Consider the following 23,806-nt stretch of genomic DNA (forward strand, 5'->3'; position numbering starts at 1 on the left):
ACCTGGGGACAGAGAGGGGACTAGGCTTGAGGAAGAAACGGGTGTTTGGGTGGCAGGATGGGGACCATGACCACCTGCCGCTTGCTGAGAGGAGCGTCCTGTTTACTTGGTTGTTGCTGAGGTCACGTGTGACTTATGGGTTGGTGCAGTTTTCCCACGTAGGGTGTGATTCATATGGTTGATTCACATGTAGGAATTCTGGTACTCTCGTGCCCGTTTCTGGTTTGGAAATAGGAGGAGAAGGGTCTGGGTGGAAACAGGGGAGAGGGTGAACATGGGTCTCAGGAGGTTAGTCAAGCCTCTGATCAGGCAGAGGGTAGTGTCCCAGTCACACACGCGTCACCTCCTCCCTGTCTCCCTCTCGCCATTTGGTTCCTCCTCCCTTCTTCCCTCCCTCCTCGATGGACCTAGTCTCCTGATATCCATCTGGATGAGCCAGCCAGAGGGACCGGCTGTGTCAGAGGCAAGCAAACACGCATTAGGGTGCCAGACTGTGGGCGGGGAGAGTACTCCTGAGCTACCAGTGAAGCTCCGGTGAGAAAGAGAGAGAGAGCGCGAGCGAGCCCAGGAACATCTCAGAGCTGGGCCCTTCTCCAGGCTCACCCTCCCCCAACCCCAGGAGACGACCCTGCTCTGCCTGTAGCTCACCTTCTCTGGGACATCTACTGTTTTTGGGTTATCAGGTCCCACCATGGCAGTTTACCGCCTGTGTGTAACCACTGGTTCCTACCTGAAGGCTGGCACACTGGACAACATCTATGCTACTTTGGTGGGTACCTGTGCTGAGAGCCCCAAGCAGAAGCTGGATCGTGTGGGCAGGGACTTTGCCTCTGGATCGGTGAGTACACAGGAGACATTGGGGACCTCTAAGGAACAGACCTCACTCACGGGGAACCTGATAGGGTTAAGGATTATTCTGGTTGGATTCCTCAAGTCTTGCTGAACTCAGGATGGATGACCATAACTTTATCACCATTTCGTTTGTGGTCCCTGCCTTTTGAATGATGAGACAGGGCTGTGGAGAAGAAGCACTTACAAGCGGCTCTGGGAACTTTCCTTGGCTTCCTGACTCCTCCTCCAATTTGTTGTTGTTGTTGTTGTTAGTGGTTTTTCCAGACAGGATTTCTCTGCACAACCTCGGAGTTGTTCTGACGCTCACTCTGTAGACCAACCAGCCTGGCCTCGAACTCAGAGAACTGCCTGCTTCTGCCTCTTGAGCGCTGGGCTTAAAGGCGTGCATCACCACTGCTTGGTCCGGCTCCTCCCATTAGTGACCCTAGAATTTTGCCAAATAAACTTCCTCACTTTGAGCATGGATTTCCTGTTCTCTGGAAGGGGTCTGCTTCCCCTTTTTCAGCCGCTAGGAGAGTTTGCCCTACATAAAAGTGCCCTATTGGTCAAGGAGGCTAGGAATGCTAGCAAAACTCCGCACAAGCACTGTGTGGTGCTTGTTTCTATATGAAGACAGGCTTTTTCTCATTCGTGCAAAGGAGCCGCATGGATCAACAAGTGCTCAGGCTTATCTGCCAGAATAAGTGGAGGTTCTAATGCACCTTTCCCAGTGCAAAGATGCCGCGGCAGTTCCTTCTCTCACTGTCTTGCTTGCGCCTCCATCACTCCAGGTTCAGAAGTACAAGGTGCGCTGTGCAGCAGAACTGGGTGAGATCCTGCTGCTGCGCTTACACAAGGAGCGCTTTGCTTTCTTCCGCAAAGATCCCTGGTACTGCAGTTGCATCAGCGTCACTGCCCCAGATGGCACGGTGACTCACTTTCCCAGCTATCAGTGGATTGAGGGCTATTGCACCGTGGAGCTGCGGCCAGGAACAGGTGGGCCAGGGCCAGGGACTGCACAGTACTGCAGCAGCTTCTTTTGGGATTAGGAATCGAGTCTCTTAGAACTCAGGGTGTAGGGAATAGGACTGGGGTTAGGAATGCTGGGATATAAAAGTAAATAACTTTTGATAAAGAGCATTGTTAAGCCCTGACATACACGGGCTTTCTGAGTAGTGTTTCTTCCTCTGGAGGCACACACAGGTGGGCACACACAGGCTGGCACACACAGACAGTCACACACAGATGGGCACACACAGACGGGCATACATAGGCAGGCACACACAGACAGGCGCACACAGACAGGCGCACATAGACAGGCACACACAAACAGGTACACACAGACAGGCACACACAGACAGGCACACACAGGCAGATACACAAAAACAGGCACACACAGGCAGGCACACATAGACAGGCACACACAGACAGGCACACAGACAGGTACACACAGACAGGCACATACAGACAGGCACACACAGGCAGATACACAAAAACAGGCACACACAGGCAGGCACACACAGGCAGGCACACATAGACAGGCACACACAGACAGGCACACAGACAGGTACAGACAGGCGCACACATAGACAGGCACACACAGGTGGGCACACACAGATAGGCACTCAGGCAGATACACACAGGCAGGCACACACAAACAGGCACACACAAGCAGGCCCACACAGATAGGCACTTATATATAGACAGATACACCAGATGCTGATAGATACTCTCACACCAGGCAGCTGAAAACCCATGGCATCCTGCTGCATTTCTCTAGAATATGTTTCTCTAGAGCTCAGAAAGTAATTAACTTACAAACTAGATTTCAACAGGTAGAAAAGTCATGGGTATTTAGAAAACTTAGCTGCAAAGACCCTGTGCCCTACTTCCTTCTAGCTTTTCTGGTGGGGATGAAGTGTCTGGGAAGTGAGCTAGGCTCTCTTGTTGAATTTTGGATTTCAAGAATACTGGTGTAAACTCTTTCTGCTTCCAGAACTGTCTGTTCCACAGAGGCAACACTAGGGTACTCTGTGTTAAAGTGAGGCAAATGAACACTATCCACAGCCGACAAAGCACTTTTCATGACGTTACTATCAATCCCCACTCGCCATCAGAGAACATGGTGGCTTTATTAAAATGTATTTATTCAGCAGTTATCAAGTGTGTGCTATGAACACGATGCCAGACACCAAGTCAGACCCTGGGAGGACAAACAATGAGTGGGACATGACTGTTGTCCTCGAGGAGAATGTTATCTAGACAGGAGACAGACATGAACAGTTAGGAATATGGCAATGGCTTCAAACCCATGGTGGATGGACAAAGAGTGTGTGGACATTCCCCAAGTGATGCACATGGAGATAGCGTGGATCAAGACTTAGAGAGTTCAGACACATTGTCAGCAGGAAGCAGTTTGAAAAGAGATTGACATGAAGACCGGCTTTCATTCCCTACAGCAAGAACCATCTGTCAGGATTCCCTCCCCCTCCTTCTGGATCACAGGAAACGGGAACTCCAGGCCCGCCAAGAATGCTATCGGTGAGGACAGCCTACTTTGACTTTTAGCCACCATCTTTATTCAGCCTTACTCAGATTGTTCCTAATTCTGACTTCAGTTAAAACCGTGTGACCTCAATTCTGATCTGCATCGTCTCTCAAACTTAATTCCACTCTAACACTGATCTTGAGTCTGGACCCAGACTACCAATATCAACAGTCACCTTGGACTGGGAACACAGCTGTGTCTCAGGAGTTGAGAGCTTGCCTACCATTCTCTAGGTCTCAAGTTTGATCCCTCACACACTCACATAAACCCCAAATCTGCCGGGCGGTGGTGGCACATGCCTTTAATCCCAGCACTAGGGAGGCATAGGTAGGTGGATCTCTGCGAGTTCAAGTCCAGCCTGGTCTACAGAGAGAGTTCCACAATAAGCAAGGCACTGAGAGACCCTGTCTTGAAAAACATAAAACCCAAATTCAAAAACCCACAAAACAAACCAAAAAAACTTCCCACTAACAACAACAACAACAACAACAACAACAAAACAACCCCCAACACTTATCCAAGACCATCAAATTGCCAGTCTCATCCTCTGAGTGGCCCTGATGGAATCCAGGTCCCCATATTGGAAACAGCACTACATTTACCAGTCTTAGTGCCCCCTCAAACTCACCAGGTAGCCCAGGCTGGCCTATCTCAGCCTTCCGATTGTCGGGATTCCAGGGGTGTGCCATCGCACTCGGTTTATCTTAATAATAACAGAAGCCCATCTCTGGGGCTTAGGGATGTGGTTCAGCTGCACAGCCTGTGCTTAGCACGCACAAGATCCCGAGTGTCGCTCCCTATCTGAGGTTCAGTGCCTTCACAGAGAAAATCCAATTCTTCGTCACATAGCCAGAAAGCAGAAAGCTGCAGTGGTCACCTGAAGTCATACTTTTAGAAGCTAAGGATTCTGTTCATCCCAAGATGACCCTACCTCTTCTGCCTCCTCCCCTGGGCAGCTGGAAGATCTATGCCCCCGGGTTCCCTCGCATGCTGGATGTCAGCAGCTTTGAGGAGATCGAGTCAGATCAGAAATTTGCCTTGACCAAGACAGTGCCTTGTGCGGACCAGGATGACAAGTGAGAACCAACGCTTGGAAAGGGGGTGGAGGGGCAGGATGCAGATGGCTACTGAGATGGGGCCTGGAAGCATGGAAGGGGGTATCAGAGCCCCTAAGGAGGACAGTTTATTCACCTCTTAGGAGCGCAGGGTGGGGGGCAGTGATGGTCTTGAAGTGTTTGTGGAGACGAAAGCCCTTCCTTCTGATTGGGAGCAGAAAGGGCGGGTGGAGGCGATGAGTGGAGAACTAGAACATCCGGGGACGAGACTGAGAAAAGGAATTGAGGGGGACAGGCTCCAGGCCCACCGACTGGTTTCTGTCCTCTCTACCTGCCTCTCCTCAGCCCTGGGAATCGGTACCTGCCTGGCTTTCCCATGAAAGTTGACATCCCGTCCCTGCTGCACATGGAGCCCAACATCCGCTACTCAGCCACCAAGACGGCCTCGCTGATCTTCAACGCCATCCCTGCGTGAGCGCGTTGCCTCCCCTGCCCTTCTGCCCACTGTTCCTTCTTCTCTATTCCTGCCATGGGCCCTCACAGGACAGGCCCCAGCTCTTCTCTCTGCGCCCCTTTCCCCTCCCACAGATCTTCACAGTCCTCTTTCCTTCCTCCTAGGCTCCCTTAGCCTTGTCCTTCGGTCCCTATGCCTGTTCTTCAGAGCACTTGTCCTGGCCAGAGCATGGGTCTCAGGGGCCATAGGAAGTAGGATAGAGAGGCCCTGTCCTTAGTCTTGAGGAGGTGAAGCCAGACCATGTCAGGTTCAACTCCAAAGCCCATATTTTCTGGATGTTTAACTATAATTTTTTTTCGCTTTTTTTTTTTTTTTTTGAGACAGGGTCTCTCTACATAGCCTGACTGTCCTGGAATTCACTGTGTAGACAGGAGTGCTGGGATTAAAGGCCTGTACCACTATGTCCTGCCTAATGTAACTTTAATTTTTACAAAGTCTCTGGACAATTGTCTGAAGGGTAAAATGACCCACTTACTAGGACATCATAAGTCTAAAATTTATGATTTTTTTAAAAATTTGTGCGTGTGTCTATGTGAGTGCTTGCCATAAGTGTGCAGGTGCCCACAGAGGCCAGAAAATGGCACTGGATCAGTTACAGGTGGTTGCCAGTTACTCAGTGTGTGTACTGGCCATCGAACCCAGGCTCTCTGAGAGAAGCTAGCACTCATAACCACTGAGCCACCGGAAGTTCTAAGGAAAGGCAAGTGAGATGATGCCAAGCACAGAATCCCTCGATAGAGGGTCCTCGATAGAGGGTCCCGTCAAGGAGATGCCTTTCTGGTAGAGAGAATCCACGGGACCGCTAAGGAGGCATGCATGTGGTTAATGAGCTGTAGGGGCGTTCATGATCAGTTTAAGTCGATGGCTAGGATGTTCAGTGTGTAGGACCGGAGGGAGGAGTCCGGTAGCCCCTGGGTACAAGAAGAAGACGGAGGCTAGCTGGGTTTAGGGTGTGGCTCTTGGTTAGAAGGGCTGGATTGAAACAAGCCTGGCAGGGAAGAGATGAGAGGACAGCAAGTGACGGCTGAGTCCAGGGTGGGGACAATGAGCCAAGGGTTCTGGGAGAAAACTCATCTGGAGTTGCATGTGGAGGCACAAAGGAGGACAAGACAAGAACCGGGTCTCCACTTCTGGCGCATGTGTGTCTAGAATGTTCCTGCACATGTGTGTCTAGAATGATTCTTTCAAAAGAGGACAAGTGGAAGAGGGTGGAGGGAAGCATGAAAGATTGTCTGTGATGGACGTCTTGTCCAGCAGCCACAGGGAGCTCAGACTCCAGGACCAGGATATATTACCAAACTCAGTCAGGACAATGGGGCATCGGGGGATGTTGCCCCCGATGAGAAGGTTGTGAAGGTCTAAGCAGGAATGGGGTCACCAGTTGGGGGCTCTGAGCAAGGTCACAGGGAAGAGGGGCTGTTCTCAGGCAGCCTTGCAGGAGTTTGGGGGGGGTCAAATGAAGGGCAAGATCAAGGTACGTTGTGAAGGGCATTTGTGGCAGGCCCTTGAAAGAGAAAGTGTCTTTTTGCTTATTTGCCACCTCAGCCTCTGCCTTCATGACTGAGGGCTTCCAGGTTTTCTCCATAGCTCAGAGAGGCCTTGAGAGTGTGATCTTCCTTCCTTAGCCAGATGAGTAGCCGGGACTATATATAGGTTTGTGAGTAGCCGGGACTATATATAGGTTTGTGAGTAGCCGGGACTATATATAGGTTTGTGAGTAGCCGGGACTATATATTGGTTTGTGCTACTTAGGCTCAACTCTGCCTAGTTCGTTTGGTTGTGCCTGAAAAGCACTCAGCAAATGTTTGTGTGGTAAGTGTGCCAGCACTTAAAGTGAGCATAGATGACCTTGACCTTGGGTCTGTGAGGTCATGAATCCACTCCCACCCTCTGCCTTCCTCAGCTGTCCACACTCTTGCACAGCTGTCTTAGTGACCCCTTGCTACAGACCTTCCCGTTCCGAGCTCCATTCCCTTTCCCTTAGATCAGCTCATTTGGTGGGTACCCATGAGGAGATGGGCATGGCAGGGTGCACAGAGCCGAGTTCTTTTCCCAAGGAACTCACAGTAGGATGGGAAGTAACAGATGCACAGGGAGTTGTGAGGCTTCATGGCATGTGGGGCTTTATCTTATAGGCAGAAAGGAATTATGGAAGATCTAGGAGATCTTAGAAGTTTGAAGAAAGCAGGTCAAAACACCAGTGCCGGTGGGCCACTTCTGCCCACAAATGCCCTCTTTCCTCTCGGGGATGGCCGGGTTTAAAGCAGGTCCCTGACGTCTGCAGGGTTTCACTTGAGTGCTAGACTTTTCTCCCATGTGGGTTGTTAGGAACTTAAAATTGGGAAATGGCCCTAAGGTCTCTCTCCAGGCTGGGCACAGTGACTCCTACTGCCCCCACCCCCCGCCAGTTCAGCTCTCACCTTCTTCTGTCCCTCAGATCCCTGGGCATGAAGATTCGCGGTCTGTTGGACCGGCAGGGCTCCTGGAAGAAGCTGGATGACATCCGGAACATCTTCTGGTGCCACAAGACCTTCACTTCAGGTGTGCAGGGCCAGGCAAGGGGTGCTGGTCTTTTACTGTATGCCATGCACATGCCAGCTGCTGGATTCCAACAGGCTGGGCTCCTGGCTTCATCACTGGCATCCTTCAGATTTTCCTCAGGAGCTCAGGAATCTGCTTAGGCAAGGATAGGAAAGAGGATATAGAGAAACTCTACTCATCCAGAAGAGACTCATGGTCATTTAAGATGTCCTGATTTTGATCAGAGCCATGTGACTCCCTTCCCTACTCCTACTACCAGGTGTTCTGGAATTTGGGGTCAGAGAGAGAGAATTTGGTTCTCATGCCGGCACTGCCACTCGAGTGGGCAAGTCACGCTGCCATACGGACGCTCAGGGTCCAGTATTGAACTGAAAATGTAGATCTGTGCACCTTGTACTGTTCCTGGGGAGAACTGAAGCCGTAATGAGGAGCGAAGGGTGGGACTGGACCAGAGTTTGGGAAGTAGTTTCCAGACCTACTGGTTCCCTCTCTTGCCACCCCCCAGAGTATGTCACAGAGCACTGGTGTGAGGACAGCTTCTTTGGGTACCAGTACCTGAATGGTGTCAATCCTGTCATGCTCCATTGCCTCTCCAGCTTGCCCAGCAAGCTGCCTGTCACCAATGACATGGTGGCACCTTTGCTGGGACCAGGCACCTGCCTACAAACAGAGCTAGAGGTGGGTGAGGGCCTTGGCAGTGGACCTAACAGGAGGGAGGCAGGTGGGTTGCCATTGTGGACTAGGGCTGTATGTGGAGGGTAGAGGTTTGTGGGCCCCATCTACAGGGCAGACCTGTCTACTTTTCAAGAACAGATATGGAGGAGGGCCCAGGTGGGATTTGGGATGGTTTGAGGCCTGTTTTAGGGTCTCAGAGATCCCAAGTATTGAAGCCAAAGATAGCTGCTTTAGGACAGTCCAGCCACAAGACTGGCAGGTGTAGCAGGAACAATGACAAAGAACGAGGAACTCTGAGGACCGGAGCAGATGACAGCCTAGTCTCTGTGACAGCCAAGCCCTCAGACATTCTCCGAGGCTGGGGCCATGGTTGGTAAACTCATTGAGTATTGCTTTTCCTGTTGTTGGATACACTGAGGTCAGGTCTCAGGAGGGGATTCCTTCCGGGCTGAGAGAGTAGGATGGACAAAGGTATTGGGGGAGGAGCAGAGGAAGTCGGCTTGTCCAAGCCCAGAGGCTGGATGAGGGATTCCACAATGACAGACTCATCTAGACCTCATTCCGGGCATTCTGGGAAGGGTGCGGTACTGAGCATTGGCCTTTAGTGCAGGTAGCAAGAATTGCTGAATCTCAAGCTGGGCACCTCAGCTCCTCCTGTTGCACAGAGCAGAGAGGGAAGAGAGACACGCGGCGGGCGGGGGGTGGGGTGGGCGGAGGGCTTGTTAAGTCTCTGTGTGCCTTCTGTAGAGGGGGCATATTTTCCTAGCGGACTACTGGATCTTGGCGGAGGCCCCTGTCCATTGCCTAAACGGTCGCCAACAGTACGTAGCAGCTCCGCTCTGCCTGTTGTGGCTCAACCCACAGGGGGTTCTGCTGCCGTTGGCCATCCAGGTGAGCCTTTGGGGGTGCGACTTTGGGGAGTGGAGCCTCAGGCTAATAGGCTTGAGCCACACCTCTTACTCCTCTCGCCTGCAGCTCAGTCAGACACCGGGACCGGAGAGCCCCATCTTTCTACCCACTGACTGCGAGTTGGACTGGCTGCTGGCCAAGACGTGGGTGCGCAACTCTGAGTTCTTGGTGCACGAGAACAACACGCACTTTCTGTGCACGCATTTACTATGCGAGGCCTTCTCCATGGCCACACTGCGTCAACTGCCGCTCTGTCACCCAATCTACAAGGTCCGCGGGACGCAGGGTCCGTACTAAAGGGGGCGGGGCATTCAGGCCTACCCTGACCTTCGGTCCACGTGACCTCGTTCCTTTCGCAGCTCCTGCTTCCCCACACTCGCTACACGCTGCAGGTGAACACTATCGCGAGGGCCACGCTGCTCAACCCAGAAGGCCTCGTGGACAAGGTACAGTCTCTCCGCCACGACCATAAGGCCCCGCCCCTAAGCGTGCTTTGCCCCGCCCACAAGTTTTGCTCCCGGTCACAAGACCCCTAGTGTAATCCTCTTCTGCCTCTTCCCTTAAGCTACGCCTCTTTGCAAATCTTCTGTTTGCCCCTCCCCTAAGCCTTGACCCAGCTGACCACTCCCAGCCGTGGGTTACACACCCTCAAAAGTAGGTTCAATGGGCTCGTCGACCTTAGCTCAGCCCTGCTCCCCACTCATCCTGAGATCTCACCTCTCCTGCGTTGTCACTCTTGTAGTTATCAGGACCTCAAGGTCCCCTCCCACGCACCCCGTAGGTCCTCAGTCCGAGAAGCCTACGTTAAGCAGCCCCGTATGAGTATTTGATCTGTGGTCTTTGACTGCACGATAAATCACACATGCCCGTCTCTGACCTGAGCCATTAGTCCAGCAGATCTCCGGGCACTGTGGGTGGGGTGTGAGCCAGTTTGGGAAGTCCAGCTGTGTGCTGTGTCCCCAGGTCACTTCCATCGGTAGGCGCGGCCTCATCTACCTCATGAGCACAGGGCTGGCCCACTTCACCTACACGGATTTTTGCCTTCCGGACAGCCTACGGGCTCGTGGGGTCCTGAACATCCCCAACTACCACTACCGGGACGATGGCCTGAAGATCTGGGCGGCTATTGAGAGGTGTGGGGACCCTCAGGTCCTTCCAGCCACCAAGGTCTCGGGACCCAGGGGGCAGTGTGGACTCCTGCGTTCATGTCAGTTGGCGCTCTTGAGGCCTGAGTCTCTAGGTGTTCTCAGACTCCACTCAGCATAAGAAATTCTCAAGAGTAGGAACTGGCAGACAGGTCCCCTGTGCCATAGCAGGTGACTGTGAGCCGCGATGGAGGAAGGGAAGGGGCACCTTGTTCAGAGGGATAAGAGGGTCAGGGCTTGTGGAGGCAGGCAGGGCTTCTTCTCTGGAGTGGTGAACAGGGAGGGAACAGAATGATGTTCCCCTTCATTGCCATCCAGGGAGGAGACCCAAAACCTCCTTGATTTTGGGGGCGGGAGACTTACGGGGAGTCTAGGCAGTGGTTCCTGCTGGATCTGGGGGTCCACTGAACTCACTTCTCTTTGGGGACTCCTAATAGTAGACTCTGGCCACCTGCTTCTGCCCCCCTGAATGTCAGTGGGCCTCACCAGCTGGCCCCCCCCAGCACCCCCCCCCCCCCCCCCCCCCCCCCGTCCACTCCAGAAGCACCAGCAGTTCTGTCCTGCAGGTTTGTCTCCGAGATCGTGAGCTACTATTATCCGGACGATGCGTCGGTGCAGCAGGACTCTGAGCTGCAGGCCTGGGTGGGTGAGATTTTTGCTCAGGCGTTCCTCGGCCGGGAGAATTCAGGTACCCCTCTTTGTCTTCATCCACACCACTCACAAGCTCTTGCTGGTGCAGTTCTCATCCTCACCTATCTCTCCTGCATTAGTCAGTTCTTATTACTGAAATCCACACTAATAAATTGCATTTAATGTGGTACTGGGGATTGAACCCAGGGCGTCACTCATGCTAAGTGACTTCCCTATCTTCTGACATGTCTCCTCTCAACTTCTGTTCCCTTTTTTTCCCAGTTCTTTTTCTATTTTTCTTTCATTGAAAATATTTTTAAAATTATTTTGTTTAATTGATTCTTTGTGGATATGATGTCATGCATTCTGATCCCACATATCTCCCTGTCTCCTTGCATCCTCCCTCTGCCCAAGCAACCTCCCCCGAAAACATCAACTTCTATTCCTTAAATGCAGTGCCAAGCAAGTGTTGCAACCACCCTTCCTTCCTTAGTATTCTCTCAGTCTCAGGAAAGATGAGACCCCTTGCTCCCCGTGGACCTAACTCTTGGCTAGCCTGGCTCTGAGACTCCCGTCTGGGCATCTCTAATGGCAGGAACCTTCTTCTGTTACTCCTCCATGGTGGATTTCCAGGTTCAAAAACCAACACCGCTTTTTCCAAAGAATGCTCTCATGTTGTTTTGAGACAGGGTCTCACTATATAGTCCTTACTGCCTGGAACCAGGCTGGTCTTAAACTCACAGAGATCCGCCTGCCTCTACCTCCTTAGTGCTGGGATTAAAGGCCTGTGCCACCATGGCCAGCTGTTTTTATTTTTTAATCCTTTTTCATTTATATGTTTGTTTGTTTTGTGTGTATAGGTGCACAACAGCGCATGTGTAGGTAACTTAGCTCCTCCTCCTACTGCATGGATCCCAGGGACTGCATTCAGGGATCAGTCCCTGATGACCCTTATCCACTGAGCCTTCTGTCTGTGTTGTGTTAAAGTGGCTCAAATGCCCATCTGCCAATTTCCTTTACCTTGGCCCGAGTCTTCTCAGTAGGGACGTGGTTTTTAGATGATTGATTGTTTCAGAGGGTAGTTTCAAGTCACCTCCAAACAGACAGCTGTTTCAGTCCTATCCAGAAGGGACTTTGTACTTTTTTCATCTTTTTAGACAACGTTTTTCAAACATATAGGACAGCAGAGTACGCCTTTGTGACCCTTTACCTACCTACCAGATCCTACAGTATGTTGCCACATTTGATTAATCGGTTGCTCTGACTTCTGGAGTTTGTTTCTTTTAGACAGCATCTTACTACATAGCCCTAACCAGCCTGGAACTCTGCATGTAGATCAGGGTAGCCCAGGCTTACAATTTACAGAGCTCTGCCTGCCTCTGTGTCCTATGGAGCACTGGAGTTAAAGGCATGTGCCGCCACACTTAGCCCACAGCCCCATTCTGATAACTTTCTGTAGTTCTGGGGCTCAAACCCAGGTTCCTACGTGGTAGACAAGTGTACCATTGAGCTATGCACACTTAGCCCTACACTTAACAGAAGTGTCAGCGTTCATCAGTGTCACCATCACAGTTAGTTCACATTCCCCCCCTTTGCCCTGTATTCCTCCACTGATCCAGTTGGGATAGGAGCCAACCAAGTACCACATTTTACTTAGAGATTCTTTTACTTATAGCAGCTTTTGGAGTTCTTTTGTTATTTATTTGCTTTGATTTTTTTTTAAAACGAGGTCTCACTGTTCTTACTGGCCTGAAGCTCTGAATGCAGATCAGGCTGGCCTCAAACGCTCAGAGGCCACCCTCATGCCAGTGCACCCCTGGCACCCTGCTGTTTGTTCCACAACATGGAGCTATGGAAAACCCCAGGCTTGTGCTGGGCAGTGTGTCACCTTTGAATGTATCTAATTGCTGTCTCCTGTGTGACCCATCTTGTTCCTGTCTTGTGTGGTTTCTGTAAACGGGAAGGAATGTATAAAGGTTGCACATTTTTGGCAAGAATATTTCTCAGGCGATGCTGTCCTGGCGCTTTGCATCACATTGCGAAGCCGCTGATGTCAGCTTGTCTCGACAGCAACAAGACCAGGAGTGATTTCTAGGTTAAGGTGACGACACTCAGATTTCTCTTGGGTATTTTAAAGGGTGACCTTTCCCTGTGTTTTGCAAACTTACTGTTAATCAGGATCCTGGCTGCTTCATTGCCCTGGCACATTTGTTTCCTATAAGACTCAAACTGAGATTTAATTACTTTTGGGTCAGCCCCCTCTGTATTAAACTTGTTTACGAGTCTATACACTACAGCGCTTTTCAGAGTGGCGACAGCTCTTCCAGTACAAACTTGCCCTGGATTTTTTTTTTTTTCTGAGACAGGCTTTCTCTGCATAGCCCTGGCTGTCCTGGAACTAGAACTTGTTCTATAGACGAGGCTGGCCTTGAACTCACAGAGATCCGCCTGCCTCTGCCTCCAGAGTGCTGGGATTAAGGGCGTGCGCCACCACTGCTCAGTTTACTCTAGTTAGGTTTTTTTTATTTATTTTTTATTTTTATTTTTATTTTTTTCCCTGAGACAAGGCTTCTCTGTAGTTTTGGAGCCTGTCCTGGAACTAGCTCTGTAGACCAGGCCTCTGTCTCCTGAGTTCTGAGATTAAAGGTGTGCTCCCCCTGCCACTCGGCAAAACTTCTGCTCTTAATGGGGCTTTGGAGGGAGATAGAGATGGCCAACAAACATGTCAGAAGACTATGAGTGTTAGGGAGAGAGCCAGAATCTCACTAGGGAGAATATTTCATACAGAGAGCCAAAGAATGACTGACTGCGGAGCTAGAGCTTAGGGAGATATCAAGGGGTCGAGGACATTAATTGAGATGAGAATACTCAGGCCGTGGTACAGTAAGTGTCAGGCCCTGGGCTCTGGCTGTGCCAGTGTGTTTGAGGAATATCACAAAGGCTAGGTAGCCAGCATAAAGTAAAGGGAAGAAAGAAGGAGCAGAGAAAGTGAGCAACAGAGGGACTCTTTAGAAGGTTCTAGTGAAAGGTGACATCATGTGACTTATGATGTGTGTGCATGCACACGTGTGCGCATGCGGTGGGGGTCGAATTCAGGGCCTTGATATGCTCTACACCCCTCCAACTCCTGATTTAGCCCCACAAAGGAAAAAGGTGGAAGTGACAGGAGAGATGGTGGCTGGAAAGCGTGGCAGTCAGGGAAGATGGGCTTCTGGAAGTCTTTGCTGATGTACAATGTGAGGTAGGAGGAGGTGTGAGCACCAGCTGGATAAAGAATACAGCTGTCTTGCCAGACATGGTGGTACATGTCTTTAAACCCAGTACTCAGGAGGCAGAGCCAGCTGGATCTCCTCCGTGAGTTTGAGGCCAGTCTGGTCTACAGAGTGAGTTCCAGGACTTCTAGAGCCACATAGAGACCTTGTATTCAAACAAACGAACAAACTGAGTGGTGGTAGGCTCAAACCTTTAATCCCAGCATCTAGGAGGCAGAGGCAGGAGGATCTCTAATTTGAGGCCAGCCTGATGTACAAATCAAGTTACAGGGCAACCTGGGCTGTTACATAAAAAAAAAACCCTGTCTTGAAAAACAAAACAAACAAAAAAGTACAGTTGTCCCTTGGCATCTGAGAGGTATCAGTTACACACACACACACACACACACACACACACACACACGCTAGTACCAAAATCCATGCTCTTCTCTCTGGGATGTTTACTTTCTCCTTAAGACCCATAAGACCCACAAGACCCACATTGGAGTTTAGCTAGTACTGGTTCAACTCTCCTATCTTGCTTTATTAACCTTGACTGTGATTGCACTCATCAGAGCAAGCGAGTAAAGCCATGGACTTGGATGAGGTTTGTGTGGTGCAAAGATGGAGGACTGAGCTCAGCCTGACAATGTTTTCCTCTGCTGCTCACTTATTTACTGATCTATTTATTTTGAGATGTGGTCTCATATATCTCAGATTGACCTTAAGCTCAATAAGTAGCCAAGGATAGCCTTGAAATGGTCTTTTTGCTTCCACTCTGTAATGCTGGGATTACAGTCATATGCTACCAATACTGGGTTTGTGCTGTGCTGGGATCAAATATTAAGAAAGAAAGAAAGAAAGAAAGAAAGAAAGAAAGAAAGAAAGAAAGAAAGAAAAAGAAGAAGAAAGAAAGAAAGAAGAAAGAAAGAAAGAAGAAAGAAAGAAAGAAGAAAGAAAGAAAGGAAGAAAGGAAGGAAGAAAGGAAGAAAGCAGTCTACCATGGAAGCCATGCCCCAACCCTTCTGCATTATCTTTTAAAATGATGTTTTAATTGTTCTATTTATTTTTGATGTTCATTACATTTATTCATTTTGTATGAGCATGTGTATGATGCACATGTGTGAGTAAAGGCGTGTGCACCATGGCACATATGTGAGGTCAGAGGACAGCTTGCCGAGCTGGTTCTTCCCTTTCACCGTGTGCCCTTTGCGGTCAAACTCAGGTGCTCAGACTTGGTCAGCTAGGCCCTTCACCCATTTTGCGGGCCCTTTTTGGTTTTTGCTTGTTTGCTTTTTTTCTGAGATGAGATTTCACTGCAGTGCCCAATCAGCCTTGAACCCCAAGGTTCAAGCAGTCCTGCCTCAACTTCCCAAAAATCTGGGACTAAACTGGGCAGTAGTGGCGCACACCTTTAATCCCAGCACTCAGGAGGCAGAGGCAGGTGGATCTCTGTGAGCTCGAGGTCAGCTTGGCTACAAGAGCTAGTACCAGGATAGGCTCCAAAGCTACAGAGAAACCCTGTCTCGAAAAACAAACAAACAAAAACTAAAATAAAAGTCTGGGACTGTAGATGTAGCCTCTGCACTTGGCCTCTGTTAACTTTCTGTACTTAAGTCTCACCTGTGCTTCAGCCGGGGCGGAGATAGGGACTCCTCCTCCCCAGACGATGTGGTCTCAGCTCGGATTTCTGTCCTGTGTATCTGTCTCCCCTAGGTTCCAAACTGTTCCTTTACTCTTCCTTTCTGCACTCCTCATGGTGCACTTTTCAGTAACATCCTCTGTGGCAATCTCTTCTGCTAAGGCAGGCAGAGGATGCTCAGCTGGTGGTGTCCAGCGCGGATATTGGTCTCATGAGTGGAAGTAAATCATAAACTGCTAGTGGCCTAGAGGTGGAAGTGCCTTCCGGGTCAGAGAGAGGCAGCTTGATGCTGGCTCTGTTCAGAGCCTGGTTTTCCATAATTTCTAGTCTAGCGACCAAATCCTATCTGGATCCCCTCCAAAGACCAGAGCCTTTGGTGGTGGCCATCCCAGTGCTAATCTTAGTCTTAGGATAGTTGTAGCCTATGTCTAGCCCCTTAATCTTTCACTCTTCCTTAGTGGTCAGCCCCTGCCTCGAGAAACCCCCAGGAATCCAGCACCTCCCATCTACATCCACATCCTCTTCCTTTCCTCTCCACACCCAGGCTTCCCAAGCCGGCTGTGCACTCCAGGAGAGCTCGGGAAGTATCTCACTGCAATCATCTTTAACTGTTCCGCCCAGCACGCTGCAGTCAATAGTGGGCAGGTAAGACTTGGGAGAGCAGGCCTAGGGACACTGGGCCACCCAAGGTGTTAGGTTCCAAAGGTGGATTAGGCTTGGCCATGGACTTGAGGTAAGAGTTCTGGTTGAGCGAATGGGTGGGTCAGGGTTGGGCTGGGATTACGATCGCCACTGAGGTTGGAGCAGTGACTGGGTGGGGTGAAGAACTAGTGTTGAGTGATGGCTGGGTGGAGCTGCTTCCAGAGGTACAGTGGCGACTCTGGGAAGCTTCTATTGGGAACAGAACTGACGTTGGCAAGAACTGGCTATGTAGAGCATCAAGATGCTTCAAGACACGCCAGCCCAAGGCCTTTGTCTAGGATTGCCTCCTCTCAGGGTTCCTCCCTTCAGGGTGACTCACTCTACCCCATCTTGGAACACTGGGTGGAGGATGACAAGGGGTGAGCTGGGCTTGTGGGACTTCTGGGACTTCTTCTTAACTTTGAGATCTGGGATGGCTGAGGTGGGATCGGGAATGAGAGGAACTTATGCTCATCCAACTTGGGTGTTGGGGATCTCTCCATAGCATGACTTTGGCGCCTGGATGCCCAATGCCCCGTCGTCTATGAGGCAGCCCCCACCTCAGGCCAAGGGGAACACAACGATGAAGACTTACCTAGACACCCTCCCGGAAGTGAACATCACCTGCAGCAACCTTCTCCTCTTCTGGTTGGTCAGCCAGGAGCCCAAGGACCAGGTGTGTGCATGGAGGAGTGGGGCAGAGGTTGGGAACTGCAGAGACTAGGCAGCGAAGCACTCTGGAGGAGGAGGGTTGTAAGCCATTTATGTCTGCTGCTCAGATGCCTCAAGAGTCTTTTCGTCTTCACAGGAAATGATACTTGATCTCCAAGGACACACATAGAAACAAATGCCACTTTAGTGGCTGGGTTCCGACTTCTATGTAATTTACAAGTCATCATCCATGCACCCACCCATCCATCCATCCACCCACTCATCCATCCACCCATCCATCCACCCACTCACCCACCCATCCACCCACCCATCCATCCACCCACTCACCCACCCATCCACCCACCCATCCATCCACCCACTCACCCACTCATCCATCCATCCGCCCACCCATCCATCCATCCACCCACCCATCCATCCATCCACCCATCCACCCATCCATCCATCCATCCATCCATCCATCCATCCATCCACCCATCCACCTATCCATCCATCCATCCATCCATCCATCCATCCATCCATCCATCCACCCACTCACCCATCCATCCATCCATCCACCCACCCATCCATCCATCCATCCACCCATCCATCCACCCACCCATCCATCCACCTATCCATCCATTCATCCATCCATCCATCCATCCATCCACCCACCCACCCACCCACCCACCCACCCACCCATCCATCCACCCATCCATCCACCCACCCACCCACCCATCCATCATTCATCCAACCATCCATCCATCCATCCATCCATCCATCCATCCATCCTGCCATCTATCTAATCACACATTTATCCACCAACCACTCATTAATTCACCTAAGCATTAAGTGTGGGGCTCCTCCTACATATCAGCATAGTGCTTGATACTAGGTATATGAAGTTGAATGCGACCCCACCCCACCCTCTTGATGCCTTCATGTGACATACAGGTGAATGAAGAGGAACATCAGAGTGTTGTTGGAAGTTCTTGTATATTAACCCTCCATTCAAGACCACTTCCTGAGTATTCTTGGTATACGAGGCATCGGTGGGGAGCAATGCCTATTGTTATTCCCAAAGCAAGAATAGGGCCTTGGGAAACCTACATGGGAGAACCCAGGAAAGCTTCATGGACTAGGTGACATAAAGCTGAAACCTGTGGGACAAGTAGGAGTTTGGTAGAGGAGGGGCAACGTTGGTTTCTAGGCAAAGGGAGGGACACCCAGGAGTGGAAGGGAGAGTCTAGGGCGTTCTTATGATTGCCGAGGTTCAGGGAAGTGACCTGGCAGGGCAGGGTGAAGAGTAAGGCAGGACTTTGCATAGTATTTGTTCAGAGGACAATGAAGCTTTTAAGCTAGAAGTTACACGACTTACTTTGTTCCAGCAAGGGTGTTTCTGTGACTGTGTAAGTGGTTGAGAGGGACAGGTTTGGAGAGAGGAGATGAGGCAGCTAAGGAGTTTAGGCTAAAGTGAGCAGCAATTGAATCATCGGTTACCGTCATGGCCATTCACACATTGCGTTGTTCCATCATGCGACTCTGTCCCTGTGATCTTGCCTCCAAGCCAGGGTCACATGGCATCTTTGCACGCCCTCGTTTCTCATGGTTGGTTTGGTTTGGTGCTAGAAACATGGCAGCTTTTAAAAAAATCTCTTTAACAACTTTTTCTTTCATTATATTTTTACTAAATAATAAAATGTTTTGCTTTTATTTCTTGTTTCTCGGGACAGGGATCCTCTGTGTAGCTTTGGAATCTGTCCTGGCACTCTCCCTGTAGACCAGGCTGGCCTCAAACTCACAGAGATCCACCTGCCTTTGTCTCCCGAGTGGGATTAAAGGCTAGCACCACCACCACTGCCCAGCATTTTTTTTTTTGAGTCGTCCTGGCTGTCCTGGCACTCATTTTGTAGAGCACGCTAGCCTTGAACTCAAAAAGAGCCTTCTGCCTCTGCCTCCTCAGTGCTGGGATTGAAGGTGTGCATCACCATGCTGTACTTTTTAAAATACGTTTTTAAAGTGTGTTTTATCTTAGTAATGTGTGTATGGGTGTAGATACACGCACACATGTGGGCAGGTGCCTACAGAATCCAGAAGAAGGTGCTAGGTCCTGTGGATGGGAGTAATTGGGGATTGTAAGCTGCTAAACACAAGGTGGTGGGAACCAAACTCTGGTCCTTGGCAACAGCAGTCTCTGTGTAACAGCCTTAGCTGTCCTGGATCTAGCTCTTGTAGAGCTGGCTGGCCTCGAACTCACAGAGATCCACCAACCTCTGCCTCCAGAGTGCCTGGCTAGCAGTTTATAGTCTTAACCACCGAACTCATTCTGTCATTTTTTTTTTTTTAAAGCTGATAATAGGCCTGGGTGATGGTGGCGCATGCCTTTAGTCCCAGCACTCTGGAGGCAGAGACAGGTGGATCTCTGTGAGTTCAAGGCCAGCCTGGTCTATACAGCTAGTTGCTAGTTCCAGGACAGGCTTCAAAGCTTCAGAGAGACCCTGTTTTGAAAAACTGAAAAGAAAGACAGACAGACAGAAAGAACCAATAATAAATCGGGTGTGGTGGTTTATACCCATAATTCCAGAGGCTAAATCAGGAAGATTGCTGCAAGCTTGAAGCCAGCCTGGGCTATCTAGTGACTTCCAGGCCAACCTTGAACTATCAGGCAGTCCCTGAGAAAAGACTAGTACTATAAAGACGTGATAAACAATTGTCGACACTTTGGTTGCCAGCCTAACTTCCATCAGCTGCACCCTCTCTCCAGCCCGAGACTTCTAATCAAGCCAAGAAAGGAAAGAACATAAATACACCCTGGGAATAGGAAGGGGAAACCATACAGAGGAAGTTTTAAAATTGCAAGATTGTACTGCTTACAGTTTCATGGACACGAAACTGGAAACCTGGACGAAAGGAATGACTTTCTACGAAAACATAACAGATTTTCAAAGACATGCAAACCAGACGTAAGGGTAGGTATGGTGTGCAGGCCGGTGATCCCGGAAGAGTCACCCACTGAAGTCTGGGGTCAAAGGCAGCCGAAATGCAACCATGCCCGGTTCCTTTGTCTTTCAAACTTCTGGAAGCCACAGGAAAAGGCGGAATCCTCCTCCGTCCTGGGAGTCTGCTTCTCCAGCTAGGACAGGCCTTGACCTTAAGGGAGGTGGACCTCATTAGAGGGCCCCAGTCCCTGGGTCACACTCAACAGCTCCGTGATCTCTCTAATTTGGCTACACTAAGCCTCAATTTCCTTATCTCTAAAGTGGGGGCCGATAAAAGAAGTCGTCTTCAGGGTTGTTGTACGGTTGTGATGGCTCACATAAAATACTTAGATGTCAGCTGTAATTAAGAAAATGAAATTATAAACTCCTCTACTTAGCTCCAACAATCTTAAAAATGTATCAGCCAATAAAGGCAGAGCACTGTGGAGTAAACAGTAATACGTCGTGGCAAGGCCTAGTTTATTCTAAGGATGAAAGGCTGGTTCACCTTATGAAGTGTAGCGATATCGTTTGTTCCATCAATATCAAGGCATAGTGTATAATTAGCCCAACACAGGCGAAAAAGGCTGCAAACAGCCATTACTAATAAAAGCCTGTCTCAAATGAAGCCCCCATGAAGGAATTTTGATTAAAATATATCTTTTTGTTTGATTGTTTTGTTTTTTGAGGCAAAGTTTCTCTGTGTAACAGTTCTGGCTGTCCTGGAACTTGCTTTTGTAGGCCAGGCTGTCCTCAGCTCACAGAGATCTGCCTGCCTCTGCCTCCTGAGTGCTGGGATTAAAGTCGCATGCCACCACTGCCCGGTGCTAAAAATTTATCTTAAAAACCCAACACTGTATTTATGATGAAAATAGATGTCTTTGTAAAATCAGGGACAAGAGCTGGGCGGTGGTGGTGCACGCCTTTAATCCCAGCTCTTGGGAGGCAGTGGCAGATGGATCTATACATTTGAAGCCAGGCTGGTCTAGACTGAGTTTCAGGACAGCCAGGACTACACAGAGAAACCCTGTCTCGGTGGGAAAAGAAAAAGAAAAGAAAAATTAGGGACAAGAAAAAAACGTCCACTATTATTTCTGCTGTTTAGCGGTAGTCTGAAGGCCCTCATCAACGCAGTCAAATGGAAACCAGACGTGTTAAGGCGTCAGTAGCCCTGGTGTTGCCTGAAGGTTAGAAAGCTGGACCCATGCCTTTGGACCTACAATGTTGTGGTGATAGTGAGTCTATCTATGGCAAAGGTTTCATGATGTCAGATGACCGTAAAGACCTCAGAACCAGGAGGCTGACTGTCCTCAGGGCTTGGATTTAGTAAACCCATGTGGTGCCAGCTATACTCTTGGACCTGTTTTCTGGAATACATTTGTTAACTGCTTTTGAATAGTGAATATGACTGCGGCCTTTGACTTTAAAGAGTGGATCAGGCAGCTAGGCGGGAGGCAGAAGCAGGTGGATCTCTGTGAGATCGAGGCCAGCCTGGTCTACAAGAGCTAGTTCCAGGACAGGCTTCAAAGCTACAAAGAAACCCAGTTTTGAAAAAACAAAAAACAAAACAAAACAATGAAAACAAACAAATAAACAAACAAAAAACCTAGTGGATCAGGGAAGGAGGTGGAGAGGGGCTGGACTTCATTCTTCCTCTTTGAGATCCAGGAACGGACTTTCAAAATTAGAGTGCTATTAAGAGGGGTGCCAGCAGGGGGAGCACTCCAATTAGGTTGGCTAGGGCCCAAGTTGCAGTCTACTCTATACTTCGCAGGCTTCTGGGGCTAGTGGGAGGGGTTCTTAGTCATTTTTCTACTGCTGTGACAAGGCAAGTTATACCAGAAAACAGTTAGCTGGGTGATCGTCATGGCGATTGTCACGGCGGGGAGCATAGCAGCAGGCAGGCAAGGTGCTAGAGCAATAACTGAGACTCAGCTTACATCGGATCCACAAGTTCAAGATGTTTTGGGTTTTGTTTGTTTTGTTTGTTTGAGACAGGGTCTCACTGTGTAGCTCTGGCTGTCCTGAACTCACTTTGTAGACTGGGTGGCTTCAAACTCACAGAGAGTTGTCTGCCTCTTGCCCTAGTGCTGGGATTAAAGGCGTGTGCCACCACAGTTGGCAATTTAAAGTGTTTTAAAACCAGGAATGATGTGGGCTTTTGAAACCTCAAAACCCACCCCGGTTGACACACCTCCTCCACACCTCCAAATCCTTCCCAAACAGTTCCATCAACTGGGGAGCAAACATTGATATATATGAGCCTATGGGAGACATCCTCATTCAGAACACCATGGGAGCTGTTCTGAATCCGGCTTAACGAAGGGATAGTGGGTTGTGATTTGAAGGGCTCGTGTTCTCCATGGTGGTAGCTGGTTTGTGTCTCTAGACAACACCTGACTTTGTCTGTTGACATGTGAACCTTCATTACTGTCTATCTTATCTTGACTATCTTCCTAACATCTCGACCTATTTTCTCCCAGAGGCCTCTGGGCACCTACCCAGATGAACACTTCACAGAGGAGGCCCCAAGGCAAAGCATTGCGGCCTTCCAGAACTGCCTGGCACAGATCTCAAGGGACATCAGGGAACGCAACGAGAGCCTGGCACTGCCTTATGCCTACTTGGACCCTCCTCTCATCGAGAACAGTGTCTCTATTTAAGCCCCACTTCACACCATCCCAGAAGAAAGGAAGCTCCAAATAAGGGGAAGGCCGACTTCCTAGGGCCTTCCAGGCCCTTCCACCCTCCGTATTCTCATCTCGAACCTTCTCCTCTGCCTATGGGACCAAGATGGCCCTAACGTTATATAAATGGGCCCTGAGCTGTGAGAGATCAGTACAGCAGTGTTCAGGGTCAAAGCCGCTGACATAACTCAAATGCACAATATGCTCCTTGAAAAGGAGTTCTTTTCCTTGCTCTTATATGGCAATCTTCCTTCCATACTGGGATGCCCAGCTTGAGTTTCTGAGCTCTGCTTCCACATCCCCCTCAAACTCAGTCTTTCACTTGGGGTAACTCTTTCCTTACCCCTTTCTCCCAAGCTCAGGACCACTAAATTCAGCTTCCTTCTCTGAAAGAGCCCTGAAACTGGAATGGAAGGGTGTGTGCCCAGTACTGCCACAGACTCCACTTTGCTCCTAGCACTTCTAAGGGGAAGGAAAGAGTCAGCCCTGCGCACTTGTATGTCTAGTTGAGTTTCTGAGAACAGAAGGTCTAGCCTGGTTGTATGTGTCGCTTTCTCCAGCTCCTCTCCTGCCCACTGGCACTCTGTTGTTTCCCTCCTTCCTTGAGCCCAGTGACTTCAATAAAAGCTGGCATATTCGGTTCCCATTTCCTCTGTTATGATGATGATGATGATGCATAGCGGCAGGGTGTAGAAGTGCTGGGGCAAAGAGCAAGAGCGAATCTGTGGGCCATATTTTCTGGAGACTCTTGATTAGTTAGGCTATATTCATGCCTTTACCTCCTGGAGCGAGTCCTCAAGAAGGGAAGGAACAGCTGGCACAGGGGACTGAAAAAAAGGAACTAAGCATTTTGCAAAGTTCCAGAATCCAGGTTCTGGGTGTGGTACTATTTATTAGTGGGGTTACTGAAATCCAGTTCTGCTCCTGGAAAACTCATTCCTTGCCCTCTTGCACGTGGGTGGAGTTACATGCAGAACTGTGGGCTGAGTTCCAGGCAGAAGTGGTGTTTTCCTCTCTGGAATTCACGGAGACAGTCCAGCATTCCCTGCTTCTGCATTTAGAGGCGACAGC

General features: G+C 49.8%; 1 protein-coding gene across 3 annotated transcripts; it reads left to right on the top strand.

The window, feature by feature from the left end:
- The first annotated feature begins 27 nt into the window (after positions 1–27).
- Positions 28–23,412, top strand: Aloxe3 (arachidonate lipoxygenase 3). Of its 3 annotated transcripts, XM_057776538.1 has the most exons (16): positions 28–139; positions 684–838; positions 1,623–1,827; positions 3,291–3,372; positions 4,336–4,455; positions 4,780–4,905; positions 7,386–7,489; positions 7,995–8,167; positions 8,912–9,055; positions 9,140–9,343; positions 9,433–9,519; positions 10,037–10,206; positions 10,785–10,906; positions 16,286–16,386; positions 16,928–17,098; positions 22,532–23,412. In XM_057776538.1, exons 1-16 carry the CDS (start codon positions 136–138, stop codon positions 22,709–22,711), a joined length of 2,148 nt encoding a protein of 715 aa, XP_057632521.1. In that variant the 5' UTR covers positions 28–135; the 3' UTR covers positions 22,712–23,412. The 3 variants fall into 3 exon arrangements, with proteins under 3 accessions (XP_057632521.1, XP_057632522.1, XP_057632523.1); XM_057776539.1 differs by lacking the exons at positions 1,623–1,827; positions 3,291–3,372; XM_057776540.1 differs by lacking the exons at positions 28–139; positions 1,623–1,827; positions 3,291–3,372 and having other exon boundaries at positions 504–838.
- The last annotated feature ends 394 nt before the right edge of the window (positions 23,413–23,806 follow it).

Source organism: Chionomys nivalis, chromosome 7, assembly GCF_950005125.1.
Source record: "Chionomys nivalis chromosome 7, mChiNiv1.1, whole genome shotgun sequence".
Taxonomy (NCBI): domain Eukaryota; kingdom Metazoa; phylum Chordata; class Mammalia; order Rodentia; family Cricetidae; genus Chionomys; species Chionomys nivalis.